The sequence below is a fragment of the Colobus angolensis genome, unplaced genomic scaffold (genome assembly GCF_000951035.1).
Source record: "Colobus angolensis palliatus isolate OR3802 unplaced genomic scaffold, Cang.pa_1.0 Scaffold9, whole genome shotgun sequence".
NCBI lineage: Eukaryota > Metazoa > Chordata > Mammalia > Primates > Cercopithecidae > Colobus > Colobus angolensis.
The window spans coordinates 2,617,982-2,635,379 of NW_012122931.1; the positions used below are offsets into that span (position 1 = coordinate 2,617,982).

Consider the following 17,398-nt stretch of genomic DNA (forward strand, 5'->3'; position numbering starts at 1 on the left):
GGGCTGTAGCATTGCATTTGATTTCAACTTTTACTAGGCATAAGACACCTCAAGGAGCCCTTTCCCGACTGGGATGGTTTGGCTCTGTGTCCCCACCCAAATCTCATCTCTAATTGCAATCCCCAGGTGTTGAGGGAGGAACCTGGTGGGAGGCAACTGGATCATGGGGCGGTTTCCCCCATGCTGTTCTCATGATGGCGAGTGCTCATGAGATCTGATGGTTTCTTGTTTGGCAAGTTCCTCCTTCGCTTGCTTCTTTCTCCTGCCGCCATGTGAAGAAGGTCCTTGCTTCCCTTATGCCTTCTGCCATGATTATAAGTTTCCTGAGGCCTCTCCAGTCATGTGGCACTGTGAGTCAATTAAACCTCTTTCCTTTATAAATTGCCCAGTCTCTGGAAGTATCCTTATAGCAGTGTGAAAATGGAGTAATACACCAACCCCCCCTCACTAACTGCCTTAATTGGAGACTTTTGGTGACTAGTAAAATGTTTGCATTCCATATTTAAATTTCACTGATGTTGATTTTTGTACTAGGAAGTCAAGCACAGACTGCTCAGAGTAACATTTAAATACAGAATTTCAGTGTTAGGACCTCAGACATAATTCTAGCCTTACTTTGTAGACTTTTGATTCAGGCCTTAAGTACGTGTTTAAAAACTAATGTCCTACATTTCTGGTAGAAATATAAAGATAATCCTGAGATGTGTCTTTCTTCCCTGTTACTTTTGTCTTTGGTTAATAACTGAAAGATCAGATGCACAATCTGTTTTTCTTGAGTCCAGAAGTGTAATATGCAAATGGATAAGGATTCTGGGGTGGTTCACCCTTAGCTGGTGACAAGAACATGATGGTGCATCTGACATGGCCTTCTTCCTCCAATAGAAACATGGGCAAACAAGATAGCCCACCATGTTGTCCCTCTTCAGAGACATATTCTCTTTCATTGTCACGGCCTGTCAATCATCTGTTATGATGCTCTCATTACTGTTGTCAAATTTTGCGTTGATCCTATTTATATTTTTGGCCTGCATCTTCTTAAGTGGCCATGTGTCTTAGTTTAGGCTGCGTAATAAAATACCATAGACTGGGGTAAACAACAAGCATTTACTTCTCCCAGTTCAGAAGGCCGGAAAGTCCAAGGTCAAGGTGCTGGCAGATTTGGTGTCTGGTGAGGGCTCTCTTCCTGATTTGCAGATGGCCACCTTCTTGCTATGTCCTCTTATGGTGGAGAGAGAGAAATCTGATCTCTTCCTCTTCTTTAAGGCATTAATCCCACCATGGGGGCATCACCCTCAGGGCCTTATTTAAACCTGATTATCTCCCAAAGGGTCTTGCTTCAAATACCATCACATTGGGAATTAGGCCAATGTGTATTGAAACAGAAGAATTTTGGGGATACAAAAACATTCAACCCCTAACACCAGGTGACTCTCCAACGTGATCTTTATGACCCTGTCCATTGGTCTCTGAGACCATGCAAGGCAGATGGGGTGAGCGCGTGGTGTGAAGTGAGAGGGGGCTCCTGGGAGACAGGAAAACACCAATTTTTATATACCCTTCTCTGTCTTTTTTGTTTTTTTTTTGATACAGAGTCTCGCTCTGTCGCCCAGGCTGGAGTGCAGTGGCTGGATTTTGGCTCACTGCAAGCTCCGCCTCCCGGGTTCACAACATTCTCCTGCCTCAGCCTCCCGAGTAGCTGGGACTACAGGCGCCCGCCACCTCGCCCGGCTAGTTTTTTTTTTGTATTTTTAGTAGAGACGGGGTTTCACCGTGTTAGCCAGGATGGTTTCGATCTCCTGACCTCGTGATCCGCCCGTCTTGGCCTCCCAAAGTGCTGGGATTACAGGCTTGAGCCACCGCGCCCGGCCTGTCTGTCTTTTCTTAGCTGCTCATCTTCCCATTTTTTCCCTTTCTTCAGTTGTCTTTCTCTTTCCCTTTACAGATAATCCCTATGATGGTTGTTTCTTCCATTGTTAGCCACATTTTAGTTTGCTTTGTTAGTGAATTCATTCAGATATGTGAGTCATTCTCCTTCCGTCAGACTGGCATCTTTGAAGGATGGTAACATGCATACAGCTGTAGTGTAAACAGGAGCAGTTGTGGAGAAAGGCCTGTTAATAAAGGTGGAAATTCTGGGGAGTTGCAGTAGAACCATCTAAACAACCCTAACCATTACAGATATTTAAGAGAGAAAAGGGCTGCTATCCATCGTCTCTGTTTACTTCTTGGATAGCTTTTGAAGTTTGGACATTTGAGCACTAATATGTAGGGAAGAAAGAAACTCAAATGGCATTTAGCATGTAAATAATGCCACAGTGGAGCAGGAAGCGCAGCTCTGATTTGCTGTCCTGCTTTCCTAGTAATTGAAGGAGCTGAAACCGAGCTTCCAGGAGAGAACAAATAGGCAAGTAAATTGAAGGCTTCCTTCTTATGGTTTACTGATGCTGTTTTGACCAAGTAAAAAGATTATTTACCCATAAAAACTCAAGTCTAAGGTGTTTTTTCTAAACTATTGGCTATTTGAAAGAAGCATTAGGAGATAAAAGGAGGAAAGAAGCTAATATCATTATCTGATATTTAGATTAAAACCCAAGCAAAACAATTAGATTTATGGTATTTTTCTGTAGCTGTTTTCCTTGGCACAGATAATACCAGACGAGCTTGCCTGTTTTTTGCTTAGAGTTACGTTCAAAAGAAGAACCAGAGCTCTATTGTAATACATGATTCTTTCTCATTAGCTGGAAACAAAACATATTTCAGTAATGAGGGGCAAAGGTCCTTGCAACTCACAGTGGTGACAAAGTTTCCTGATTTTGCACAGTTCTTAGTTCTAGTTGAAAGCTTAATGGTCTGGGGAAACATGACTGTGTGAGACTCTCAGATTAGCACCCTACCTCCCAGTGCTGCAACACACATTCCAGCTGTATGGGGTGTGACTTGACCCAGGTGTATGTGGTATGGATTGTTCCAGGTGTCATGTGTCCTCAGGTTGTGGCTGTGGGCTTTGGTGTGTTCTGTTGTACATTGGAAGGATTTTCAGTGTACTTATGTCAGCCAGCTCTGGCTGTTTTGGTCAGTGATCTACAGGGGAAGTGACACTAGTGTCCTTTCTTGCTATCATTATATATAACATATTCGCAGAGAGAATTCTTCAGTAGAAACAGAGTATACATGTGGAATCTCCTAGAAACCCGTTAGACAGAAGCACAACTGCTCTATGACAGAGCCGTATCAAAACTGCTAGGAAGGTTCAACGTGCCACTGTGCATCTGGAATTTAGATTTTCTGATGAAACTATGGTTTCTTGATTTCTTTTCTCTAAAGTATTTAACCCTGAATATTAAAACTTGAAGACAATAGAGTTTAAAACTTCTTCAAACTCACCACCTAACACATGACTGGAGTCAGTGGGAGGGAAAAGCATGCAACATCTCAGCGCCTGCAGGAGAGCAGAGTGAAGAGTTCTATCATGACAAGCAGGAGCCAGGAGAGGCCGGTGACAGGAACGTGGCTGCCTCCTTGGCATGGGCCAGCTCCCGTCCAGGAGGGATCGCTGTGTTCTGTTGCCGAAGGGGAGATAAACGTCAGTCCTCCAGTTAGAAAGATGCAGCACACCTGTCCTCGCGGGACATAGTTATTAAGGCAAACCCTGTATGGCCCACCGTCCTCCTGCGAATGATGTGACCTGGGGTCAGTGACCTCTTTAAGGCTGGCTTCTCCTCTCATGTGAAATGGGGTTGTGGGTAGGGGGAAGATTGGCATCTACTATGGTTTTTCTCTATTGTTAAATTCTGTGATTTGAAGTCGTCCAGGGGCAGTCCCTATGGACCCCTTTTTCTGAACTCAAGCCTGTGAACATACCCACTTTTGGGCAATTGGAATAAGAGGAAAAAAGATTTCTTTTGTGGTTCTGTCATGACAGTAGGCACCTAGAAAGCAGTGTATTTGCTTTCATAAGAGGCCAGCCATAAGAGGACTGTCAGATGGAGGCAGTCCGTTCTAGATTGGTTGCAGTGCCATGCCAAGCCAGCATTCCCACGAATCTGCCAGTCTACTTGTTAGTTGACAAATTCATTAGCATCACCTGTATTCAATGCACTATCCTGGACATTGTACAGAATAGAGTCATCAGTAACAAGGTCTGTGCCCTAGAGATAAGACTCCCTGGGTGGCAGCTTCACTCCCAGACCCAGGAATAACACAAGGCTGCCTTTTCTGGGCGTATTTCCCAGTACAGACAGGAGCTTTGTGCTTGGAGAAGGAAATTGGCCTAGAGTGACTGGCAGAGGAGATGGTGGGGCTCCCTACCCCCTTGATCTCTTCTGCCCTCCTGTGGGTCCTCTGGTCTAAGCCAGACAGAATTTATTATAACTTAGTTCTGTGCCATTCTTTGCCCTTGTATGTAATTATATGCAAAGTTATTTTAAAAAAATAAAGTGAATCATAACTTATGGCCAGGAGAGCTCTTTTTTCCCCCTTCACCCTTAAAAAAGCCTTTGGTGAATCTTGAGAAAGAAATAGTGATTTTCATAGTGAGAAGAATCAAATCTTGATTGATCTGGCTTATACGTTTTGAGATTGTCAATTGTCAGGTTCTCTTAAAGTGGGATTCGGGCCAGATGGCAAGGGTAGAGCAATGCTGCATACGATGGGATGCTGTAGCATGGACCCCAGGGAGGTTCCAGCACACACTTCAGCTTTTAAGTACTAGGCCTAATTGAATGCCACTGGCTTAGTTAGTATATTGAACATGATCGGTTTGATGAATTTCCTTCTATTCTCTTTTCAAACTTTGGTCCAGTGCAAAACATTTACCTATGAATATTTTGGGGCGGGTAGAAGCGTTCAGAACACTGCGGAAGACATCAAGCAAGTGGAGAATGAATGGGGGAGGGGTCATTGCTCATCTCATTTCCTGAACCCAAGATTTAAGTCAGAAACTTTACGTTTGAATCCTGTTTTTATCATTGCCTTTTATATAATTTCCTTCCAGTATATGTTATTTGTAATCTGAGCATATTTTAAAGCTAATTGAATTTTGACTCCCAATAGTTTGGACTCTTCAAAAGACGATTCTATAAAGACCTTGGCTATCCAACAGAAAAAGGTTTGTTAAGTCTCTTGTATTAATATTGCAGGGACATTCCTTCCCGTCAAACACCTTTATACCTTTAGAAATACAAAGGAATCAAATTTTAGAGTTTGGTGGGTCCTCAGAGAAAATGTCATGCATATTTTCTAGAGAGGGACAGGAGATATGTAAGGTCACCCAGTGTGGTAGTAGCAAAGCCCAGGAGCACATTTCCAGAGAGGCTGCTGATTGCAGAGGCCCTTCCTCTCCCACTTATATTTCATCAGGACCCTGCCTGACAACTTGGAACCTCTTATGTATTCAATATAACTAAAACAGCATTATTTTAAAACGATTCAGTAAATCAAAGTTTTCCTCATTTTAATTGGTCTTTCCTCAGATCATTATTAATTGCTAAAACTTTCTCAGGTATAGAGGTAATTAGTAGATATAATTGGTTAGAAAGGGCTTCAGGTTGGGAACTGATAGAAAAATCCTAGGTCATTCATAGAAAATAGAAAGTGGAAATTAATAGCTAGCAAAATTGTAACTGAGAGAAATACTCTAAAAAATTCAGAGAACACTGCAACACGGAAATGGCTGTTCTTGTGGAGCGGTAACTTAACAGTAAGTCACGAACCTTCCCCTCCAACTCACCAACCACATCAACACTCCCATTCCCCGCACTTGTAAGATATGGAAGTTAAAAGAATAGATCATTTCTCTTCTTCTTTCATTTTTATTCCTGCTGGTTAGTGGAGAAACGATCTTCGATAGAAAAATCACATTAGAACTTTTAATAAGTTGCTTTTTGAAATAGAGTTGTTTCCATGCTACAGGCATTTGGAGATAAGTATGTTTCTTGAAATATATTTTTATAGAAAATATTACAGAACCTGTAATTGAGAACTTATGGCAGTATTTTGGGGAGTTATATGTTTCTAATGTTAATTTGTAGATTCACTCTGAACTCCCTTCTTCTGTTTTAGAACCATTCGTGAATGAACATTTTCCAAGAGCCTCTTCAGATCTAAACTGTGTTCCATGGAATGCAGTATTGGTGCTTAAATAATGTATAATCCAGTTGGACAGGAGCTGCCTGTCACTTTTATTAACTTTGACCTTTTCTCCCATTATAAAGGTGGTTCAGTAAATATTTAATGGGCCCCTATAGATCTTGACAGTCAGAGCCGTGTTCCTGGAAACTGGGATACATATATATGATTAACAGGTGCTGCTTAATCATTATGAGTCAGCTCTCAAGGGCAGATTTTGTTTTGGGGGAAGAAGAGTCCGTCCACCTATGTGTGCTATCAGAGGTGCACTGTACATTGAGAGCATCCAAGATGGTTGAGGTTTCAAAGGAACCCTTTAAAAGACAGACAGTAGTTAGCATACATTTCTGCTGTTTTGGGTTTTTTTGTTTGTTTGTTTGAGCAAATGATCAAAATGATGCCAGGTGGGCAAAATCACCCTGTGACTCTGCGTAGTTAGCAGGACTCTTCCACTCAAAAGAGTCAGCAGGGCTGGAATGGCTGAGCTTGCATGGACCCTAATAAATACAAAGGAGGAGAGCCAAAAGGAGAGACGATTCCTTGAGTCAGGAGGAGGCCCCTGCCAAACTGTCTTTCCCTGTAATTCCGTAAAGCCCCATGAATATTGCACTCATTGCAAATTCTGGCAGGGAAGATCGAAACCCAAGTAGCTGACATTTTGAAACATTGTCTTTCAAACTTGTACTGTCCCTTGCCTCCATTGATTTCCCATTTAAGAAATCTGTAGGAAAAAAACAAAAATTTGAGCAAAATTCATTGGCCTAAGATGAGTTGTTAGAGCCAAATTATGACCCCCCCCGCCCCTTTTCCACCCTGAAAAGAGCTCCATCTTTATTATGAATGTGATGTATGTCTGTCTTGTGTTGGGCATCCGTAAGGCTCCCACAGCAAATCGACCAAGTAACTCAAGAGCCTGTTAAAAAGCAGTATGGATGCTCCAAACACAGTCGTACTGGATCACTGGATATCCTCGTTTTTATAGCCACTTTCCAGCAGCAGATCATTTCAGTTGGTTTTGTTTTCTTTGCTGTCTATTTGCAGGCGGCCCTGTGGCTTTAGGTGAGGCCATTTATTTTTCAGAACGTTATTGCCCTTTGCATCCAAGGACCAACCCCTTTTATATGGTGGTCGCCAGTTTCATTACTGTGAGCTGTAATGCAGCTGACTCGGCAAAGAAAATCTGTGCCTTGGAAGAGCGTTTTGAGAAAAAATTGATTCAGAGCTTTAGAATGAATTACTATTTGTATGTTTAGATAATTCTAAATAAATGTTTGAAAGACCTTGCTTAATTTGAGAAGAGAGGAAGAAACACATTGGATGTTATAAATGGTCTCTATCCAAGTTCTTAGCTTGGCATTTTCACATGTGAATCTTTTATTTACATCTGCTCAAAATTGGGATACCTTTCAAGGATAATTTTATTATAGCGATATTGATGACAACTCTTATGATCTAAAATACAAAAGTATGGGATTAAAAAGGGAAGCTAAAAGTTATTGTCATACGTCAAATTGGTTATAAGCTTCATTTAGCAAGGAGTGAGAATGATGAGTTATATTTTAAATCAGAATTTCCTGATGGTAGGTGTAAGGGGATTGACTGCATTAGGGCACAAATGAGCTTTCTGTAGTGATGGAAAGTTTCTTTATCTTGACTGGGGTGGTAGTTATACAGGTATATACATTTGTCAAAACTCATTAAACTGTTCACTTAAAATGTGTGTATTATATTTTACATAAATTGTAATTCAAAGTCTTGTTTGGTTTAGAACTGGGCAGTGTCATTTATCTTTCCCAGTAATAAATTGAAGCATAGAGAAGTAAAGTTATCTATCCTAAGTCACCGTGAAGCTCAGCAGTTTGTCCAGGGATCAAGCAAAGGATGCTGGCACCAGACACATTTAAAGCATGCTGCTGCTTTACCTCCATGACGTTGTTCCAGTTGCACGTCCATGGACTTGAAATTGGCTTCTCTACTCTGTTCTCTCTAATGAGCTTATATCCATTTGTATACATTGTTGTAAGATATATTCATGAGCTTGTTCTTATGATTGATATTTGTAATTTAACCATTTAAAAGATAGCGCAGTGGTTCTGAATGCAGGCTCATAGTATGTTTGAATCTATGTATGATAAGCCATGTCGTGGTCATGGTGTGCTGCAGTAGACTACAAATTCTATGGTTTTTATTATAAGCAAGATATGACAGTAGCAAGACTTCCCAGAACTAACTTTGTCTCTAAGGAAAACCTCTGGATTTTCTTATTAAAAAATTACATAGGCTTTAAAACCATTTACATAAAGCATATGAATAGTAGTGAAAAATAAAGGAAAAATCACTCGAATTCTGCTACTGAAAAATACAGTTAGCGTTTTAGAGAACATTTGTTTAAGTGCCTCTCTGTTTACAATGGAACCTTTTTTTCTTTTAATTCAACAAAATGATATTGTGAAGTTCTTTCTCTATTTTAATCAATTTCACAGTCATTTGTTGGTCATTTTGACTGCTTACAGTTTTTCATCATGAGGTAATGCTGTGATGAACAGTCTTGTTCTTGTTTCGTTTCCTGTTTGTCTGAGTATCTTTTTATCGATAAATTCCTTGAAGCAGAATGTGAGCAGTTGTATTTGAAGTTACTTAAAATGTTCTAAGGGATAAGATTATCAAGCATTGCTAGTTTAATACCATTTGTCCTGCTTTTACCAAATGCTATTTTTCTTTCCCTTTTGTTTTGTTTTTCTCTGCAGTTGCAGTACCATGCAGGACTAGCATCTGGCCTTTTGAATCAGCAGTCATTGAAGCGCTCTGCTAATCAGATGGGAGTATCTGCCAAACGTAGACCAAAGGCTCAGCCCACAACTCTTGTCCTGCCACCTCAGTGAGTGATGGGTTTGAAAAATTACTTTAGTACTGGGTGAACTTTTTTACTTTATACTTGTTTCGGGGTAGTGGAAAGTTATTGTATTCTTCAAACTTCCCTCCCTCTCTCCCTTCCTTTTTTTGAAACGGAGTTTCGCTTTTTCACCCAGGCTGGAGTGCAGTGGCATGATCTCGGCTCACTGCAACCTCTTCCCTCTCCTGCCCCATCAGGTTCAAGCAGTTCTCGTGTCTCAGCTTCCCAAGTAGCTGGGATTACAAGCGCACACCACCATGCCCAGCTAATTTTTGTATTTTTAGTAGAGATGGGGTTTCACTATGTTGGCTAGGCTGGTTTCGAACTCCTGACCTCAGGTGATCCACCTGCCTTGGCCTCCCAAAGTGCTGGGATTACAGGTATAAGCTACCACACCTGGCCCTGAATTCTTTCTTTCTTTTAAAAGGGCATCTATTAGGATTAGAAACCAAGCATGATGGTAACATAATTTGCATAGATCTTTGTGAAACAGCTACAATGCAGTTTATTTTACGTATTTTGTATGTGACTTTTCCACCTAGGATTTTAAGAGACCTCACGGCTTATTATTTGTTTCCTTATCACATTCCCAAAGGTGGTAGAATATGAGTACAGTTATCCTTATTTTATAAATGAGACAGCTGAGGAGCACCTTCGGTTAAGCTGCAGTCCACCTAGAGAACCTGCTAGAGCTGAGATTAGAATAAATACTAGGTTCATTTGTTCATGTTTAAAAATAGTAATATATGGGCTCTTCTTTTTCCCATTAGGAAGGATAACGGATACAGTAAGCTTCACAGAGCATACAGTTTAATGATTTTTTCACACTTTGTACATCCATGTAGCCACCACTTCCAGAATCCCATAAGGGTTCCTCCTCATTGTTCTCTGTCTATACCTGTGCTGCCCTCCTTCCCAAGTTTAACACCATTCTGACTTCTTTAAACAGTTAGTATTGCCTGTCCTTGAACTTCATATAAGTGGAATTATGCAGTGTCATTTTTTTGTATGAGCTTTTTTTCACTTAACATCATATGTGTTAGATTCATCCAGTTGTCCTTTTCTGTTGCAGTGTAGCCTTCCTTTGAATCCACACTTGAGCTTTTTTTCACTTAACATCATATGTGTTAGATTCATCCAGTTGTCCTTTTCTGTTGCAGTGTAGCCTTCCTTTGAATCCACACTTGATTCATCCACTTGGTTCATTCAACCTGTTGGGTTCTTTTGTATTAGAAGCCCTGGTAGGTGAGTGCAAAGGCTCACTCGATGATGTGGAATGAGAAATGTGGGCACATCAGTCCCTGTTTTGTCAGTGTGCACACTCCTCTGGGAGGGCCAGACGCCTGAGAGGCATTCCCCCGCCTGTCCTGCTCCCTTCGTGGACCTTCCTCTGTTTACATCCTCAGTTACAAACAGCATTCTTTTCCAGTCCAAGGGAGTGTTTGCATATACGACTTGATTGTTTACCTTTGCTCAAGGTCTCATTTTGTTTGGTTAGCAAATATTTATTGTACCTCCTATGTGTCAGGCATGTTTCTAGGCCCTAGGGATATAAACATGGGCAGGACAGACCTTGTCCCATCTTTGTTAAGCTTTTCATTTCAGGGGCGGGAGGAGACCAAAAAAGCACCCCTCAACAAATTAATAAATGAATGCCGTAATTTGTAGTTATGCTTAGTGCTAGGAAGGGACTACAGAGTGGGGGAAGGTATGGGAGTGGGGGATACTGCTTAAACAGGGTGATCAAAGAAGGCTTCCCCGAGGAGCCAACGTGAGGCAGAGGCTTGACGAATGAGGAGGAGAAAGGCCAGTGAAGAGCCGGCGGGATCCCGAGGGGTGACTGCTCTGGGGATCCTTTCTCCAGCTGCCACCACTTCCGTGATTTTCAGGCATTCTTCACAGTTCACACTTGCTTCCAGGATAGGAGGAACGTAACCAGCCAGCCTCGACAAGTAGCTTGTGTCTGCTGCTTGCACGCACAGGGGCCATCTTTTTCAAAAAGAAGCTCACTACAGGGACAGCTGCTTTTAGTGATGCAAGCCAGAGTTTTTACTATTTGGCAGAACGCTTCTTAAGGGCTGTTATTCTATCTGTTGTTTCTCATGTGTTGATGTGGTGATTCTGCAAATCTCAACTTTCAGCTCTCTAAAGTCTAACGGGCCTTGTAACTTGTCATTTTCCCTGCGTGGATTGTCTACTGAGGCAAGATGTTTGGCGAGAAGTAAAAGACTTTCTAATGGTCCCATAAGACTGAAGCCAAAAAGTGTTTGTTGCTTACTCTCTCTTGACAAAAGTCAGTTCTTAGTCCATCTGTTCACCATTTGTTAATTTGCATTGGCTTGAAACCTGTTTACAGGTGACATGCTATTATGAGGACACTTGGAAACTATTTTAAGCATCAGGGCAATCAACAGACTCTGTTCTCATGCCAGAAAAAAAAGAGCAAGAGGTGTTCACAATTGCCATTATAAATTTATAATAAATCACTCAAAATAGTTTCAAAGAGAAAAGTGGTTACTATGTCCTAAGAATACAACATAGAAATGATTTCCTATACTTAGTAGCCTATTTCCTGTGAAAATTGACTGCTACCTTTTCACATCATTGAGCTTTTTGGGCTTACATTATCCTGGAATCCCATTATAGAACTACTGTCCAGTAGGCAGAATCTATATCTAAAAGATATCAGTTGCCTCCCCCACTCCCCTTTTTGTTTCTTTTTAGAGGCAGGTTCTCCTTGTGTCGCCCAGGCTGGAGTGCAGTGGCGTGATCACAGCTCATCGCAGCCTCAAACTCCTGAGCTTAAATGATCCTTTCACCTTGGCCTTCGAAAGTGCTGGGATTATAGATGTGAGCCACTGCACCCTGCCTTATTGCAATTCCACTGGGCACCTACTATGTGCCACTCATTATGCTCGATGTTGGCTGGAAATACAACATGGCTGCCGCCCTAAAAAGTTTTGTTTTTCTTTTTTAAGCTAGGAAATAGAACAATAATAGTATATACATAATGTAGATTTTGAAAAAAGTTATTAAGACTAGGATGGATATTGTTCTAGACTTTTTCTATGAATAAATCATATATAGTTTTTAAAAGCTATAGTTTTTTAAAGCAATAAATAGGTTTTAAAAGCAAAAAATCTCAAAAAAGGAGTATATTATAGTATTTTTCTATTTCATATCTCAACATTTTATTGACTATAGTTGTGAAATTTAAGGGAGCATAATTTGATCTATGGAATATTCAAATTTGCATATCAATACTCATCTCATGGTTGTATTCTATAGAAGACTCCTTTTTACAAAATTTTTATTATAAGCACAACGTAACTATAAACTAACTTTTTGTCATTAAGAAAATCCTTTCAACCCCCTTATAAAACACTGAAATCCTCCAAGATTGCTATGTTAATTAATTGTCTATTGCTTCATAACAGATTGCTCTAAAACAGTGCTTTAACAGCCATGAGCATTATCTCTTACAGTTTCTGTGGATTAGGAATCTAGGAGTGGCTCGTTTGGGTGGTTCTGACTCAGAGCCTGTTGTAAGGCCGCAGTCACCTGAGGTTTGGCTGAGGTTAGGAGCTCCACTTGCAAGGTGGCTCACTCACATGGCAGGCAGGTTGGTACTGGCCATTGGCAGGAAATCTTGGTTCCTCTCCACCTAGGCCTCTCCACAGGCTGCTTGAATATCCTCATGACATGGCTTCTGGCTCCTCCAGAGCCAGCAATATAGGAGAATGAGAGCCAGGCAGCAGCCATCCTTTTTATGACCTAATCTCAGAAGACACATAGCGTCAGTTCTACCCCATTCTGTTCATTTGCAGTGAGTCACGAAGTTTGACTGACATTCAAGGGGAGGGGATAAGGCTCTCCCTTTTGAAGAAAGACGTGTCAAAGAATTTGTGGACATATTTTAAAACCATCACATTGCACACAGGAACAATGGCTGAGCCTGTAAACCCCATTCACTTATTTATTCAGTAAATATTTACTCAGGGCCTACAAATGCTTGGTTCTATACACTGGGCTGGGGATTCGGAGATGAATAAGATATAATCTTGGCTTTTGGGAAGCTCTGAGTAGAGACAGGAGCAAACAAGGAGCAGAGCATCATAGCAACATGGACCAAGTTGACTGACATGACCTTCTTCCAGTGCCTGAGAAGACCACGGGCAGAGTGGGGAGGGAGGTCCACTTGGGGAAGCCCAGCCGCCCTTCACCACATTTCTCTGCTACTGGCTGTGAAGGATGGAGGGTTTATTTCATTGAGAGTGCTAGATGCTTTCTTGCATAGGCTTACAGGATTCTAAGGAAAGGCTTTTTTAAAAAACAATGGAGGAAAGCAGTGAAAGGCTCACATCTGGGTTCCTCACACACCTTTCTCTGCAACCGCGTGCGTGTTAGTGCAGTGACGGAGAGGTTTCTGCGTGGCTCGTGTTAGCAGTTGGATGGCACTAAGGCTGCTACAGCAAAACTACTAGTTCTGCCCAGCTGTGCCGAGAGCACAGGCATGGCAAGAATGAAGGAGATACGTACGATGTGTTTGTTTTTAAAATCCAGGGCTCCAACAGTAGTAGTCTCTGAAGACTCAGATTCCTCCCTGAGCTTCCATACAATGAGTGATTCATGGGATTAGTGATTCATATCTTTCTCCCCTTCCAGAGAAGCTTGATAGAAGATCAGGATCTTGTTCACGATGACATGTATTTTATCACGTGTTAGCGTTCAGAGGGCACTAATGAAGTGACCTCACTACTAGGATTTCCAAGTGCTCAAATTAAGTTTTTTGCACAAGGGGCACTATCGTTTCCATAAAGAGGCTGTGTCCACTGTTGCTGTGTAAACATTGTTGGGCTTTTGAGCCTCACAGGATTGAGATCAGCCTGGAGAGTGGCTGTCTTATTTAATTGATCTATAAGTTATATATTGTGCTATCTGTGTATTTATTATTTGAGAGATGTAGCTATGTTTACCTGTGTTCTGTCTTAGCAGCCTCGATTTTCTAATCCAGTGTTGTGTGCTTTTGTGTTAACATGGAATATTGCTTTTAATCAGTATGGCCAGACTGAATGGCCTAGGACTTCTCTGAGTTTCAACAACTTGACCTGATGAAATGCCGGTTTTCAGTGACGGCAGAGGTGACTGTGTTCTTATCCAGCAAACCTAGATCTTATTTAGGTTTGAGGGAAAACAAATAGCTTTTCAGAAAGCTTACTTTGAAAACTATTACTTCCCTGCCCTGGAAGTTGTGGGGACAGGCAGTTTCTCTTGCATTATATTATCTTCCATGAGAAGATTCTGTCTGCTTGATTAAGGGCGCGCTTGTTTCCTGGGCTTCATTCTCTGTGGTCCCTGGGGGTGAGCTATTCATGCTCCAAGCTAAGAACAGCCCTTCTACTTGTTGATGGATCCCTCTCACCTACTCCTGGCCGTGTCTCCATTGGTCTCCTTTTTCTGTCCTACACCATCATTTTTTCCCTTTTCTCCTGATTATTCTCATTCATAGATAAAACATGCTTACCCTGAAAACTGTTCCCTGTAACAACACACGCCCGTGACACCATTCTGCCTCCCAGCTCCCACCTCATGTCTCTCTTTATAGCAGAACTCCTCTAAAGAGTGGATTATACTTGTCTCCAGTTTCTCTCCCACCCCAGGCAACTACTGTTCTGATCTCCATACTTATACCTTAGCTTTGCCTCTTCTAGAACTTCCGTGTTAGTGGAGTCATGCAGAACATAATATTTTCCTTCTGATTTCTTCTACTCAAAAACATGATGTTTTTGAGATTCCTTTATGTTGCATGTATCAGTGGCTGGTTCCATTTTATTGCTGAATAGTATTTTTTGATGTTCGTTGGATCTTACTGGTGCTATTTCCTCAGCGTTTGCATCTGTTTCAGTATCTTGTAATACCTTCAAGAGAGCAGAGTCCTCACTTTCCGTTTCGATTCTTGGATGACTTGCCTCTCAGGTTTGAATAACAACACCACCACAAAAACAGCATGCAGTGACAAGTGTTGCTGGAAGGAAGTGCCACCCATTCAGGAGGTAACAGGGATAATGACACAGCACTCACACCTAGGGCTTCCAGTGTTTGAACAACAGATTGCCTTTGGTACGGCCACTGATTTGGCTCTGGGAATTTAACTGAAAGAGGCTCATTTTCTGCCACCGCCTTGCACGTTAATTCCCAAGAAGATCATTGACTTGAAATTACACATGGTGCTTATCCAGATGATTGGATCCTTTCCAAGATGTGTGGTAGATGCTGTTTCTGTTCCTGAAAGGCAGAGGCTCATGTTGTCTTTTGCTTGATGTAAAACCAGTGGGAATCACAGAGAGCAAAGCAGCAACTTGAATCTGTCTTTGGCAATAGTGATGCATGAAGGGGGGGTGATTGTTGTCATTGCTGTTTAAACCGAGCAAGGCAAACACTTGCCAGGATGAAGCTCATGAAACAAGTTTCTTCTCATAGCTTTCTAACCATTGCATCATTATCTCTTCTGTTACTCATTTTGAGACCTTTTTTAAGGGTTTTTTTTTTTCCTCTTTTTTTCCCCCCTTTGCCATACAGGTATGAAACTCCAGGTTTCTGCAGTTCGATTACAAAAACCTGGCTCTAGATGCCATTTGCATAGTGACTGTGAACATGTGTCCTTGCAGGGACTTGATTTTCTTCTTGATTACCTGGGCTTTGTTTTGTTCCTGGACTCTTGGTATTTTGTTGAGGGCAGAATTTGATTATATGCTGATTAATTTATATTAAATTCTTCAACTTTGATGGGACAGGAACCTTGAACAAGAATATCTGGCATCTTTTTTATTGGAGTTGAATTTAGTTTGCCTCTGAGCAAAGTAACAGTGAGTAAACCATGAATGTGATGCAAACTGGTCCATTGCCACAAGCCTTGGAAATGCAGAGCATTTCCTCAGTCTCCTTTTCCAGGGACGCTGTACAAAGGGAACAGGTTATTACCCAGACTGGCTCACCCTGAGCTTGGGCTGGTGGGCAGAGGTGTCGCCTGGCTTAATGTCCCACAAAGGAAACAGAACTTTGCAGCTGTAAGTTTCCTGAGTTTTGGAAAAAGTCATCAAAACTTGGGTAGAAATTTGCTAAGTCATTCTTTCCCCCACTGGCAAGTATTAAGTAACAATATTCATTAAATACCACAGAGAGGCTATGTAATAAAGAAATAATCCTAGGCCTAGGTGGCTATAACTCTCTAGAAGAGTTGAAATTGAGAATATAATTAAAGATTAAAACATTGTTTGCATTCTAGAACATGGAGAAATCTTTTCTCTCCATTGCGGGACCATATTAATAAGGAGGAGATCAGTTTCCAATAACCAACACTACCTAAGCTCATTTATTAATATCAGTCATGTTTAAGCTGTCTGACTCAGACAGCTGCTTTTGCCTTTTTCCTACAAGACTGGAGCTGTCTCCAGGAATGGTGAGGGTTGCCACTCTTATCCCAGGCATTTATCCATATCGATTCCATGTCCCGAGTGTGAATAGGAATGTTTTAGACAGCAAGGGTTACCCGTGTTAGGATCTTAGATGGAAAATTATTCAGTTGCCAAAAGAGAGGGATACAACGAATTTCAAGATTTAAGATCCCAATTTTGGTCAGTTTTTGTGCAAAAGTTAAAAGATGGGTTGGAACTAGCATACCTGCCAAGGTTTTATCACTGTGGCTCATGAAGGGTCAGGAGCACTATAGACTTTACCAGACCACCTTGATACAGTGACAGAAAGAAACCCTTGGTGGTCAGATACCTGGCATTCAGAGTCCTTGAAGCCAGTTACACTCTCAGACTCACACAGGAACAGAGAAAGGCCTTGCCTGGTTGGATTGTAAACGTTTCACTGCCCAAGCACTGTTTCTTTCTCCTTCTGCCTTTTTGTTCCGTTTGTCTTGAAGTAGACTGAGAAGGCATTTTGAGGCCAAGGGTATGGGATCATCTTCCTTATGTGTCCCATCTCCAGTGTTGCCTTGTCCTCATCGCTCTTTAGAGTTTCTCATCTGAGGCGTCAGAGAAGTCACACCCAGTAATAGTTGCTGAAATGTCCTTTTTTATGTGTTTATTGTATGTATTCCTGTTATTGGCAGGTAGAAGAGGAAAGTGTCTCTCTGAGTCTGTCTTTGATGAGGGAAGGGAAAATGTGATTCAGTGATTGGGCAGAAAGAAACCTTCAGCTTCTTACTCCTATAAGGCTTCAGTTTTGTCTCTTCCAGGGCAGTTGCCACTTTCTGCCCTGTGTTGTGAGACTTTAACTCCTTGAAGACTGGCGCTGCCCGTGTCTCTTTTAACGGCCTAGTCTTCACTGTGCACTATTGGTTGAATGAATGAGTCTTGAAGGCTTGTTCTT

The 17,398-nt window shown here is 41.5% G+C and overlaps 1 protein-coding gene across 3 annotated transcripts in view; it reads left to right on the top strand.

Annotated features, from left to right (window-relative positions):
- MED27 (mediator complex subunit 27) overlaps positions 1-17,398 on the top strand; it is a 217,276-nt gene that overhangs the window by 57,363 nt on the left and 142,515 nt on the right. For all 3 annotated transcript variants that reach the window (XM_011931178.1, XM_011931180.1, XM_011931179.1), the window contains exon 3: positions 8,874-9,004. In XM_011931178.1, the coding sequence (XP_011786568.1) occupies positions 8,874-9,004 (131 nt within the window). The remainder of the gene's footprint in view (positions 1-8,873; positions 9,005-17,398) is intronic.